The sequence below is a fragment of the Lepidochelys kempii genome, chromosome 13 (genome assembly GCF_965140285.1).
Source record: "Lepidochelys kempii isolate rLepKem1 chromosome 13, rLepKem1.hap1, whole genome shotgun sequence".
Taxonomy (NCBI): Eukaryota; Metazoa; Chordata; order Testudines; family Cheloniidae; genus Lepidochelys; species Lepidochelys kempii.
This window is the reverse complement of record NC_136392.1, coordinates 17,176,419-17,189,880: the sequence shown is the minus strand read 5'-3', so window position 1 is coordinate 17,189,880 and position 13,462 is coordinate 17,176,419. Positions and strand designations below refer to the sequence as shown.

Genomic DNA, 13,462 nt, shown 5'->3' with positions numbered 1-13,462 from the left:
CCAGAGAATAATTCAGAAGCGTTTTTAAAACTTGTTTTTCCTATCTAGAGGGAATCCTGTGCAACCTATTAAGGACAAAATAACATTCCCTAAAAGTGAGGCTGGCGCAAGCCCATGCCCTATACAGTTGCTATTTTCCTTTCTCCCCTTCTCCTATGTATTCACATTTCCCTTCATCCATATTTTTTCACGGGATTCATTCCCCCTCCTTTCTGCTCCTCTTTTCACAGTGACCCCTAAGCAGACCCCACTGGTTTCGGGCTAGAGATTTATATAAGTAGGGACTGCAGCGCCAGGGCCCGAACTTATCTAGCGAGGAGAGGGCGGCATTTGGTATATAAAAGACTGAACCCCCCTCCCCACACCCCACCCCACCTGCGGTAGCCTGCACCCCATCAGTGACCGGGGTTCTGGCCTATGATGGTTCAATGGGGTTTGGAGAAGAGACCTGAGAACAGAGCTCCCTCTTGCTCCCCGCGGACACCCATCCGCGTGTAGCCACCCCAATCCCATGCTGACGGTGGGGCCAGGTCCACCTGCAGCTGCTCGGCGATGGGCAGGTGCAGAGCCGGCAAGGCAGGACCTCTGTTTACCTGGGGCCACACCGCGCCCGTCACCGTGGTCTCGGTACCCCGATCACTGGAGCCGGGCGCTGGGGGACCCTCCCCCCGCCCACGCAGGCTGCCCGGGGCTGCCCTGTCTCTGGGCACAGGTGCAGGCTGGTCACTCACCGCGTCCGCCGGGAGCGCAGCAGCAGCAGCAGCAGCAGGGTGCCCAGCAGGGCGGCGGCCAGAGACCAGCACATGGCGCGGCTGATCGCCGGGACCCCGCCGGAGGAGCCGCTGCCTCGGTCACCGCCACTCCGGTGTGGCCGGCCGGCCGGCCGGGCCCCTCACTCTTAGCTGCCTTGGTCTCCTCCCCTTCCGTCCCTCCTGGCCGGGCCGGACCAGCCCCGCTGGAGCCGTGGGAGGCTGCCCCACTGCCGGCTACGCGCTGGCTCCAGCCCTGAGCGCGGGGGCAGAGCCCCCCCGTCCCCACCGCTGGGGGAAGCTCTCCAGCCCGGCTGGCAAGGGGCTGCCCCTCGCCGGTTCCCCCCCGCCCCTATGGGATTTCAGGGAGCTGAAACCAGACATCTAGACCCTGGTCCCCGGCTCCGGATCACCATTCCTCACTGGGAGCCCGAGAGAAACCGACAGTAACTTGTGAAGGGGCAAACCCACCCCCTTCTAGCCCTCCACACACACACAGGCTCCAGTTTCAATCGGCACCCTAACCCCAGCAGTCAAACTAGACTGTGCAAAACCAGAACGAGCCCTCCCCAAATAGCGGCCCAGACACAGATCCCTGTGTAAAGGGAAAGCCCAGCAAATCCCTCTTGGAAAGAGCGCCCCCAAACCCCGATTTCCATTTTATTTTCTGTTCTAATCTCCTTCCCACACTCTTCCCTGTAGCGCCAAGACACCAACTAGCCTCTTGTTCGGAGAGCATCCTGCAGCGCAAGCACTAGATAAATAACAGGCACCAAGTATCTCTGTTTATTCAGAAGCCTTTCTATGATACTCATCACTGTAGACTCAAGCGGTTTTTCCCTGCCCCTCTTTTGAAGGGAAATTCTAAGCAAGCAAACGGTGCAGCAGAGAAGAAATTTGCTCATTACTTCATCATTTACCTCGATGGGATTCTGGGCACTTTATCCAACTGTTTTTGCAAAACTCTTTTAAATTAAATACTAGTCATGCCGATTTTATTAATCATCTGAAGTATTTTTATTACTTTTTTATAGCACCCACAAGTGTATGTATGATGCACTTCACAAAAGACACTTAAAAGATTGATGGAGCTTCACATCTAATGAATGGCTATGACTGACAGACAATATATAACCAAGGCCCTGTGAATGCCACAGCAAGATGGACCTTGCTTAAAAGACCTTTAGTTACTCTGGTAATCCGGTGTGGCACACTGGCTATTCTGGAGAAGCTTCAGGATTATGTGGTCACTCATTTCTGGATATGCATATGTTTGCTTGCCTTGATGGTTCAAAACAATTAATATTAATTACAATACCATGAACACACTCATTTTTATAAGCAATTCTGCAAATGTGTCAATTATTATTTCTTATTATTTGTGTTTGGAGGCACCTCGGAGCCCCATTCATAGATCAGACCCCCATTATGCAAATACATAACAAAGAGACAGGCCCTGCCCCAAAGAGCTTGTCTCCATAGTCTGCAGCCAGTGCCTTTTTAAACATCTCTGTAGGTGCCATTATGTAAATAATTATTATTACTAATACATACACAAGAATCTGCCCTTAGGACCCTATACAATGACCATTTATCTCATACCAAGGTACTGACCCTGCAGTACTTACTGAAGCAAAATTCTCATGGCAATCAGGAAGAGCATAAGGACAGCAGGCTGGGTCCCCAAATGGCTGGTCGCTTTAATCAAGGACAAACGGGAAGTTACTGCAGCAGACTGTCAGTTGCTTGCTGAACTGTTATTGACCTCACTGTTGGAGGTCTGTTGGAGAACAGACCACTGACAACAAGATAAAGACTTTCTCTAAAACTAGGTTGCTGGGGTTTTTTTAAGTCTTGTGACAAAGTTCCTCCTCTGCCTTGGTGGGTCCTGCGCTTATTGGCGGATTTGCTTGCCTCTGAGATTCAAGACAGCCCTCAGTCTGGCCACTTTTGCTTGTGGCTCAAACCTGCTGTTCACTCAGCTAACCTCATCACTGGCCAGCATGGGGAAAGGGAGGAGAACAATCCCTGCAGTCTCTGCTGACCCACCTAGTGGGTCTGGGGACAGGCCAGAGACCTTCCCCTCTGGTGGGACTCACAGTCCAGGTCAACTCCTCTTGTATCAAATAGGGAGTTGGAGGGATGGGAGGAACCCGGGTCTGCCCTCTACTCCGGGTTCCAGCTTGTGGATTGCAGCTGTCTGCAGTGTCTCCTGTAACAGCTGCATGACACAACTCCCTGGGCTACTTCCCCATGGCCTCCTCCCAATACCTTCTTTATCCTCATGGCAGGACCTTCCTCCTGATGCCTGATAACACTTATACTCCTCAGTCCTCCAGCAGTCCACCTTCCCACTCTCAGCTCCTTGTGCGCCTCTTGCTCCCAGTTCTTTGCACGCCCCTCACTGACTGAACTGAGGTCCTCTTTAAACCAGGTGTTCTGATTAGCCAGCCTGTCTAAATTGATTCTAGTAGCTTTATGATTGTTCTGCAGCCCATTATCTTACTCAGGGGAAAGGGACCTGCTTAATCTGGGGCTAATGTATTTACCTTCTATCACTCTCCTGTAACCATCTGGCCTGACCCTGTCACAGTCTATAGAAATAGGTGGTTTGTCATTGTCTGAAATATTCTTTGCTGAGCTGTTAAAATAGAAAGATGGTTTTCCTGGCAGAGACATGTTCTTTTTAGTGTAACTTACACCCTGATGAGTTATTTTATAATCTGAGAGAACTGGAGTCCGATTCTGACCCCATACTGGTTTTATACCAGTGTGACCGCTGACATCCAGTGGTCTTGCTTTGCATTTTCACACATGGAAAAAAGGAAGAATCTGACCCATGTTCTTTTTCTTTGGAATCAATACTTCTGTTCATGTCTGGTGTGAAAGGTTCTTTCCTCTGTAAGAAATAGGTCCCAAGACATGGGAAACAAAAATTATATATTATTTAAACTACTATGAACCTATTGCCTGGGGTGGGGAGAAAAATCCATTTCTCCCCATCATTCCACCCCTACCTAGCTGCAGATAATCAACTTTGTTTCTAACCGGAACTATATAAATGTATATATGTATATTATTGTTACAGAGGTATACTAAAAAGGCAAAGGAAGAACAACAGTTCCTATAGTAACCATAGCAGAAGCAATTATGACCCTCTGTAAGGCATACAACTATTTTAAAACACATTTTTTTTTCAACAGGCTGAAAAGCTAATGAAAGAACCAGGTTTATATATATTATTGTGTTTTCTTCAACTGTTGTGAAAAGTAGCCTGTATTTTTATGAGCAGATTGACATCATAATCAAAAATGTTCTATTTCAAAATGGTCAATATAGAACAAATGTATGTTGACAACAGCACTAGAGGCTTGTTTCTAACAAATAAATTAGAGGAGTACATTACAGTTAATTTTGGTAGTTACTAAATGGTTTTTGGAAAGCATCTGCGACAGTAAAAGAGCTCCAGTTGAACTGGATTGGATATCCGTGGGGAACTTCCCAAGTTGTGAAAGAAAGACTTTTAGAATAAAACCTTCTAAATGTCAGAATATGGTGCTTTTTAGGAGGGGGAGAATGGCAACAATGTTACCTATCACTTGTAAAAGGTGTTGTCCAATTAATTAACTGGGAAGCAAAACACAAAAAGAACCAGTGATTGCAGTGATTTGCAGAATCTGCCCCAGCTGAGAGAATATTAATAAAAATATACTACATAAAGAGCATATTCAACTAAATTGTTTCCCAACACATTTCCAGCATGGCTGTGCATTATGTCCTATGATGATGACTGAGTTGAACCTTAAGGCTAAATAGAAACACCCCCCACACACACACACACACTGGGTTTTACATGCAAATAGGTTGTAATCAGGTGAGCAGTCACCTGGCTCTTTGGGTTCAGGGACTGTCTTTTTGTTCAGTGCTTGTACAGCACCTAGGACAATAGGCATCTGGTCCATGACTGGGCTAATAGGCACCACTATAAAGAATACCCAGCCATGCAAACAAGGAGTCAGGCTTATGTATATGGATGCACTTGTAAATATTTTGGGTACATTTTGGGTGACCCCTGAAAGTTGGGTCCCCAACCCCTAAGATTCTATGCAAACACTGAAGAAGTTAACATTTTCCTTCTGTCCTGAATGCTGCACTAAAACATAGTGAACACTATGCCCCAAACTCATCTTGGGTTTAACTCCACTGACGGTTGGAGAAAGTCTAAAAAATGCTCTGGAAAATAAAAGAAAGGCAGGATACCAATTTGATGCTTTATATCAGGAGGGGATCCTGTTTTGTTGGCAATAACCCACGTAGACTTATTTTCTACAAAGAAAACTGAACCGCAGCAAATATAGAGGCCGAATCTGAAATAAAGCCAACTTTACTGGCATCTTTGAAAAGAAACAATGATACAAAATACAGAACAAATTCATCCAGGGCGTAACTTCACTGAACTCTATTATCTTTTTACTTTTGTCTGACTTTCATTCCATTTTTAGCCAAAGAACCAACATATTTACCTATATAAAGATTGTTATGGAGTAAATTGGGGAAGTGCTGTTAACTTCAGTAGAGCGACATCATTTTATACCAGCTGAGGATCCAGCCCTATGTTAGCCACTGCTCATAATTACTGTAAGCTGTTCCATGCAACAAATGTGTTTTCTCAACTGATTGCTGTACAAAGCATGTGATGTGAGTACAGAGTAGAGAAATGGAGTGGGTGGATTGCACTGTCTGTATGAACAACGCTGAATGTATTTTGTTGGCATGCTTGCAAACAGCACCATGTGCATTTACATTTTTTCCAACTCTTTCCTTGTGTACCTAGTAGGGGAGAAAACAGTACCGAGACAAAAACTCTAGAGCTGGAAGATTTCTTAACTTGGAATTTGAATAATGGGACAGATATCAGCTTGTGTACATTAGCATGTTTACGCTTACTTCACCAAAGCTACGCTGATTTATACCAGCTGATCTGGCCCAATGAGTTAATTCAAATCTTGTACCAACATGTTTCCCAAATTCACTAACTGGTGGTCAGTCATTTTAAGTGCTATACTAGGGATAACAGAGATCAACACAGTAGAAAATAGAGACAAAAAAAATCACTAACAGTGTCAATAATAATTTGAAACTTAACCGGCGAGGTAAAGGATGTTTCCCTGGTGCTCTTCCCAGGGTATCATTTCATGCTTTGGAAGTGATGTTCACTGCAGTGTTATGGTCTTCCAGAATGGCCTATACATGTATGGCTTTTGCAAAATGAAATTTAGCTGTGAAATTGTAACATGAAGCATTTTACAAAGGCAGATAAGAAGCATCAAAACAGGTTATCTCAAAAATATCAGCCTCAGGCAAGCAGCTCCAGGACAAGTAGAAACAGAATGATTAATCTTGCAAACTATTTTGGCACATACGCCAGTGTCTGTATACAAATAAGTGTCATTCTGGACCTTTTCAGCTTTAAATTGTAGCCTTTCATCTGTTTGGATGGGCAACAGGGTTCCCTTGCTATCAGTAGATCATAACACGATACAGGCTTTGGTACCACATCAGTATGTTGATGATACTCAGGTCTGCAATTCCTTTTCATTGGCCCCAGTCATAACCAATGTCAGACTCCCCAAAAGATTTGGCAAGAACAAAGACCTGGATGGAAGCCAGTTGGCTAAAGTTCCACCTGGATAATACAGAGGTGGTGCTGCTCTGCAGTGGAAAAGCATTCAGAAGAGACGACAAAACGTACAACTGCTCCAGCAATTGAAGGCATCTGCCAAACCACTGTTGAAGTGAAGAGCTGTGTGGGCCTTACTAGACGCCTCCCTGCCTGTCGGTTCCCAGATTACATCAGTGGCTATCGCAAACACCTTTTGAAGCTTATGGCAATGAGCTCCATCTGGATCTAACCCCAAATGAACCTCAGAAGCGATGGTTAGTGGAAAGTATCGTTTCCCTCCAGAGCGAGGTAGGAGGGTCAAATCATCTCATACTGGTGCTCCATTCGCTGCCAGGAGAATTCTAGTCAGGGTGCTCTCCCAGACAGTCAGGGTGCTCTCCCCAGCTGAACAAATACTTTCAAATATATTTAATAGGCAAAATTATTCACAATTTTTAATTCTCAGAGTGAAAATATTGCAATTCATGCAACTAACTTAGGTGCCTTTTATAAATTACTTATGAAGTTATGGCATGGAATATGGCTTTTATATTGTCACAGTCATTGTTTGGGCTGCACTGTTAGTTACAACAGTAATCTATCAGGGTACAGAAAGAATACAATGGTACTTATGTAACTAACCAAGACAGTGTGGGCAGGAATAGGGTATTTTTATGCCAAAGTTCAGTTTATTGAGCACTCATAATGATATCTAAACATTGCTAAAAGTATAGGAAGTCAATACAACTAAATGGCTTCACACTAGCTGAAGGTCTGGCACACAGTCTGGAAAAACATAGTTATTGTAGTTATTATTTCTTGTGAATTAAGTCCACATGTGTGATCTCACTATTTGTTACACAACTTTTCTTATAAAACTTGCAGGCATACTATAATTTAAATGAGCAAAAGAACTCCAGAATTATTAATCACCAGTTATCTAGTTTACATCAAACATAATAAGGTATAAGCAATGAAACAGTGTTAATTGGATTCGAATACAACATCTGTCTTCTCACAGGTGGATAGTGGCCAAAAGAAATGACATATTCTGGAAGAAAGAGGATGTCATGGAGTAGGGCTCTTTTCACTTGAGCAAGTGGAAACACTGTTGGTGACCCAAAATTCAACATGGATCCTGCCTACCTGGGATACAGAATCCAGAATCTGTAGATGGTCAATGGAAGTTTTGTTCCAAACATTATCATAGTCCTATGCTTATATAACTACTGGATCCCTTTCAAGAGTTTTAATTCAGTTATCTGAGGAAGCTGTTCAAAGAGTATCCACTTGAGAATTCAGTATGTCTGTAGCCTATCAACGAGAGTCTGATTGAAAGCCCATTCAACAGTCTTTGGATCAGGCCCTTAAAGAGTGCTTTAGGATATCCAGTGGAAACCAATATTATACATTTCAAGTTAAAATCACCACTTAATCTCTCATGGTTTTACCTAACTCCTCTTCAGATACAAAATATCCAACGACTCAGGGCTTAGGAGAAACTGCTAATAAATCTTAAATGATAGTAATATTTCAATATTCTAAGTTAAAGCCAGTTTTAGTAATAAAGCCAGACTCACTGCTAGATCTGTGGACATGGATATATTTTTGCAGGACTAGAATAGCTTGCAAAAACCACTTGCCTTGTGTTTTTATATTGAGAAGCTTTTTTTTTTTTTTTTTTTTTTTGGTTGAGGGGTTCTTCCTATGACCAGAAACAAACAAACAAGTACCACAAATATTTATCATCCCCCTTTAAAAACTTCAGGCTGTTTGCACACTATCAGCTCTGTGTATTCATTCTGGCAAAACAAGAAGGGTTGCCTGAATGAGAAAATGTTTAGGTAATTTAGAATGGAAAAAGTGACACTGGAAACTTAGTCATGTTCATTTACAGAATATACACTTCCCTGCCCAACTATTATGGCCACTCCTGGATGAACACTACGGAACACTAGTAAAATGTTATTGCTATGGATTGTGCGGAAAGGGAAAAGTTATTTTTTCTCCTGTTTACGTATCTTTTTTTATTTCCTATGTGATGTACACATGTAAAAAATAATTACACTGGAACAATCTATGCTCTAAACAGATGTCTGGATAGTCAAAACACCTAATTGGAGACCAGTCCCATAAAATCTAGAGATCATATAACCTGGTTAATCAGAAATGTTTTTAAAACTTAACATAAAAGAAGTAAATGGCAAACAAATGTACCAGAGCAAGGCTTTGACTCTAATGTTGTTTTTATAGGCATCAAACAAGAGAGAAATCCTTGCAAATAAAATAAACTTGGACCTCAGAGAAAGGGATTTAGCTGCTTAAGAAAGAATTTTAGTCACTATATGCAGAAATCGTCTGTGTTAGTTTTGCTAATCTCTTAAAATAGAAGGATTGATCTGAATATTGAACCTGAGGCCGCCTCAGGGACACTCATGCAGCAGAAATTCTGTAAACTTCCAAACGATATGCTGACAAATGTACGTACAGAATTTTGTTCATAGGAAATAGGCATTTTTCAGTTGTTTGGCTAGATTTATTCAATTGCATCCCGCATAAAGCAGCCCACGTTACATGCCGTTACAGTGTATATATAATGAATTAAGGCATGTTAGGGTTCGGTATCAAGCCGTGTAAATATTTATCAACACATTTGTTATTTTTATCTGAACAAAATTTTAAAAGTTCACCTGGAAAAACTTCCCCCAATAAATAGTGTGTCATTTGGGTTCCCCTAATTCAAGTAAGAGATACCCAAGTCGACAAAGGTGGAATAGCTGACAAGAAGTCTTGCTGCCATTCTTCATCAGTCTTATTGGTACACATAGCCCCACAAACAGAGTACAGACATTGTGTAGAAAATACCACACAACAGCTCCGTTCCTGAAATAATTTGACACTGACCTTCATACTCCTGGTTACCTTTTCTCCATATAACTAGCCAGACGCTGCCAGTCGCCTCTCCTGCTTCTACTTTTAAGCTCTTTAGTCACAAGGGGATGAAGTTTAACTTTGCCTGTGTTGCCCAGATCCCGCCAGTGCTGTGATTTGCATTCAGGTGATTGTGTCAATTTCAATTCCTAACATCCTACGGATGCCCTGTGCAGCAAATCCTTTGTCACCCACCTCTGCATGGCAGCAATAAGTCTTCCAGCCACTCTCACTGCAGGCTCCTACCAGAGCTAAACATTTACATTCAGTGGCCTCCACTGTTTACCTCTCCAATCACACTTTCTTCCTGTTTGTGTCATTGGTCCTGCTTCCCTCACTTTATGATCAGCTGAGTATTGCAAACAAAATTATTGAAGTGTGCATGTATGATGCAAGGACTCAAAGATTATCAATGGAATATGTAACCAGGGATCACCATGCATTAAACCCTGAATAATTTATCTCTATATGCCTTGGATGACCTGTGCATGAATCATCCCTTTGACCAGTCTAGGAAAAGTCTCTGCTAGAACTAAATCTAGCAGATGGAAACTAATGTGTTACCCATTATTTCACCAGTGATCTCCCCAGTCATACCTAAAAGAAAACAGTCCTGGCCAAGAGCATCACATAAACTTTCTTTAACCAGCAAACAGTTAGATAAAATCAATTTGTCCAACCTTTCTTTGGGAATAATTGATGTTTCCTTACTCTTTCATTTCCACTACTAGACTGAAATCTACTGCTATGCAGGCGACAGTGAGACCTAGTATCTAAAACACTGGACTGGGACTCAGAACCCTGGGTTCTACTCCCAGATCTGCTACTGACCTGCTGGGTGACCTTAGACAAGTCACTGCCCTGCTGTATGCCTCAGTTTCCCCAATTGTAAAACAAGGATAATGGTACTCACCTCCTTTGTAAAGTGCTTGGAGATCTACTGATGAAGAGCGATAGGGATTATTGTATTTGAAATGGTTTGCATCTGGCTTCTTATACCAATGCAGTTGTACCTGAAAGTTTAGAGGACAGAAAATAGTTAGATTACATATCTAGGGCCCTACCAAATTCACGGCCATGGAAAACTCGTTACGGACTGTGAAATCTGGTTTCCCCCCATGAAATTTGGTCTTTTGTGTGCTTTTACCCTATACTATACAGATTTCATGGGGGAGACCAGTGTTTCTCAAATTGGGGGTCCTGACCCAAAAGGGAGTTGCAGGGGGGGTCACAAGGTTATTTTAGGGGGGTTGTGGTATTGCCACCCTTACTTCTGCGCTGCCTTCAGAGCCTTCAGAGCTGGGCGACCAGAACGTGGTGGCTGTTGGCCGGGTGCCCAGCTCTGAAGGCGGTGCCCTGCCAGCAGCAGCACAGAAGTAAGGGTGGCGATACCATCCCATGCCACCCTTACTTCTGCACATAGGTGCCAACTTTTCCTGGCGCCAGTGGGTGCTCGTGCCCCCCCGCCCGGACTCCACCCCTGCCCTGCCCCTGCACCACCCCCATTCCAACCCCTTCCCCAAAGTCCCCGCCGCAACTCCACTCCCTCCCTGCCCCACTGGACTCCTTCCCCAAATCCCTGCCCCGGCCCCGCCTCTTCCCCAAGGATGCCGCGTTCCCCCTCCTCCCCCATCCCTCCCCGTGCTTGCCGTGGCGAAACAGCTGTTTCTTGGCGGGAAGCGCTGGGAGCTAGGGGGAGAAGCGGCGTGCTCAGGGGAGGAGGCGGAGGTGAGCTGGGGTGGGGGGTGTGGCAGGGAGCTGCCGGTGGGTGCAGAGCACCCACCAATTTTTCCCCGGGGGTGCGCCAGCCCCGGAGCACCCACAGAGTTGGCGTCTCCGCTTCTGCATGGCTGCCTTCCGAGCTGGGCGGCAGGAGAGCAGCGGCTGCTGACTGAGGGCCCAGCTCTGCAGGCAGGAGCGCAGAAGTAAGGGTGACAATACCACACCGTGCCATCCTTACTTCTGCGCTGCTGCTGGCGGCGGCTCTGCCTTCAGAGCTGGGCTCCCGGCCAGCAGCTGCCGCTCTCCTGCCACCCAGCTCTGAAGGCACCACGGCTGCAAGCAGCAGTGCAGAAGTAAGGGTAGCAGTACTGCACCCCCCCTTACAGTAACCTTGCGACCACCCCACAACTCCTTTTTGGGTCAGAATCCCTACAAAGACAACACCATGACATTTCAGATTTAAATAACCGAAATCATGAAATTTGCGATTTTTAAAATCCTATGACCATGAAATTGACCAAAATGGGCCATGAATTTGGTAGGGCCCTAATCATATCCTAGGGGAAATACACGTCTTATTAAATATTTGTGCTACAGTAGAACCTTAAGGCCTCAACCAAGATTGAGGTTCCATTGTGATCGGCACATACACACCCAGTAAGGGACAACCCTGGCCCCAAAGACCTTACACTCTAAACAGACAAGGAGCGAGATTGGAAACAAAGGTGCAGAGAAGTAACTGGCCGAAGGTGGCAGAAGCAGGAATAGAACCAATGTCTCCTCAGTCCCCGTGCTGTGCCCCATCCTCTTCAAGGAGGTAAAAGTGCCTCAGGAGGTGCTCCAGCAACCAAGCTGTGTGGTAATTTGGACAGGCAAAACACTGGTTGGGAAATCTTAATGGACACAGAGCAAATCCCAGTCCTAAATCACCAGCAAGACTCTCACTGAGGTCAGCGGGCGCCACAATTTGGCACATAGGAAAGAGAAGGATACTACAAGAGGGGAAATGCTTTGCTCTTTATGTGGAGACAACCACCAACCTATTCTGGGGATAGAAAACGCTACGTTAGTTAGATAGTGTTTATTTGACTAAGATGTGTTGACACTGATGTTCACAGCATCTTCCCTGCAGCAAAGCAGCATCGTTAAACAACAGCCAGGAAAAATCACCTTGTCATGCTGCTATTGCATTCGCTGTACGTGGGAGGTTTCTGTTCACACTGTGACAAGCTTGTAACAGCCAGCTGCTGAACTGTGCAGAGGTCATAAATCACAGCATGGTTTTCAAAATTCTTACAACACAAAAACACATCTGTAGCTGGGAAGAAAGTTAACATGGCCACAAGACTTCCCCAGTTACAGCTTTCATTCCTCCAGCAGCTCCTTAAATGCTGCTTCCTTTCTTTCCTTTTTTTGTTACAGTCCGGGTTTAGAACAGTACACTACAAAGAGTAAGAAAAAAATTGGTCCTGTTGTTTCCTGCTGACAAATCTCTTTGTAGGTGACTCTTCCAGTGTGCACTGGGTAGGACAACATCTACCAAAAATTCAATCTCATTCATGCAACAGTCCTGGGGTTGTTTGACACACTGTTTTTTTAACTACAACTTCCAGTTCCTTTGGCATACTATAAATAAACCTGGTAAGACTGTAAGCTTGCTAAACCTTAACTAAATAATTAAACATTAAAAAAAAATCCCTCACACACAATCCAGACTGACAGGAAGAACATTAGACTAGTATCTCGTGCTATTTTTTCTTTCCTCTCTCTCTCCCAGGCTAACAGAAGGAAGCTGCCATCTGCTCATATCTAGTTAGCCTGCAAGAGGTTCGAGGCATTAACTCTTAAAAAAGCTGCACCAGAAGTGATTTAAAGTCTTTTCCACTCCAGGATATAGGCCTAGAGCTAGAATAGTAAGACCCACAATACAGAAAGTACAAGAATCTTCCTTCAGGTGCAGAAATAGTACTGCCTAGAGTTCAGATAGAGGAGGGAAGAGCAAAGCATCAGACACAGAGGCGCATTTACTTAGGATGAATCTCCTATACCACGGACACTTCAGATCCCAGTAGACATTGCTAGCTGGCGTAGAGAACCAAGTGTATCCAACCTGGAAGCGATGTGTGCATCAACCACAAGGGCAAAGCTAGAGTTTCCAAACCACAAAGTTTAAGAGTTCAGAGTCTGGACCCAGTTTTCAAACACAGACACCTTAACAGAAGATCCAGCTCTTACATTCATATTAAAACTTAGGTGTTCAAACACTAGATCTGGTTGCAGCAGTGGAAAAAAATCTTCATAAATAAAATTAATCCCCAATCAACAGCAAAAATGTGAATAATATGATGAATATTGTTGAGCTACCTCTAGAAATTGTCAAATAGCAGAAAACAGTCAC

The 13,462-nt window shown here is 44.3% G+C and overlaps 1 protein-coding gene across 4 annotated transcripts in view; it reads right to left on the bottom strand.

Annotated features, from left to right (window-relative positions):
* Positions 1-10,363, bottom strand: part of PTGIS (prostaglandin I2 synthase) — a 39,859-nt gene extending 29,496 nt beyond the window's left edge. Inside the window, exon 1 of one of the 4 annotated variants that reach the window (XM_073309465.1) lies at positions 10,256-10,363. Coding sequence is in view for 1 of the 4 variants with exons in the window: in XM_073309464.2 (XP_073165565.1) it covers positions 732-805 (74 nt within the window). In the remaining 3 variants the exon portion in view is untranslated. Of the gene's footprint in view, positions 1-593; positions 688-731; positions 1,018-9,315; positions 9,546-10,255 lie in introns of those variants that run through there. The other 3 variants (XM_073309467.2, XM_073309464.2, XM_073309466.1) reach the window with 3 other exon arrangements.
* Between the last annotated feature and the right edge of the window lie 3,099 nt (positions 10,364-13,462).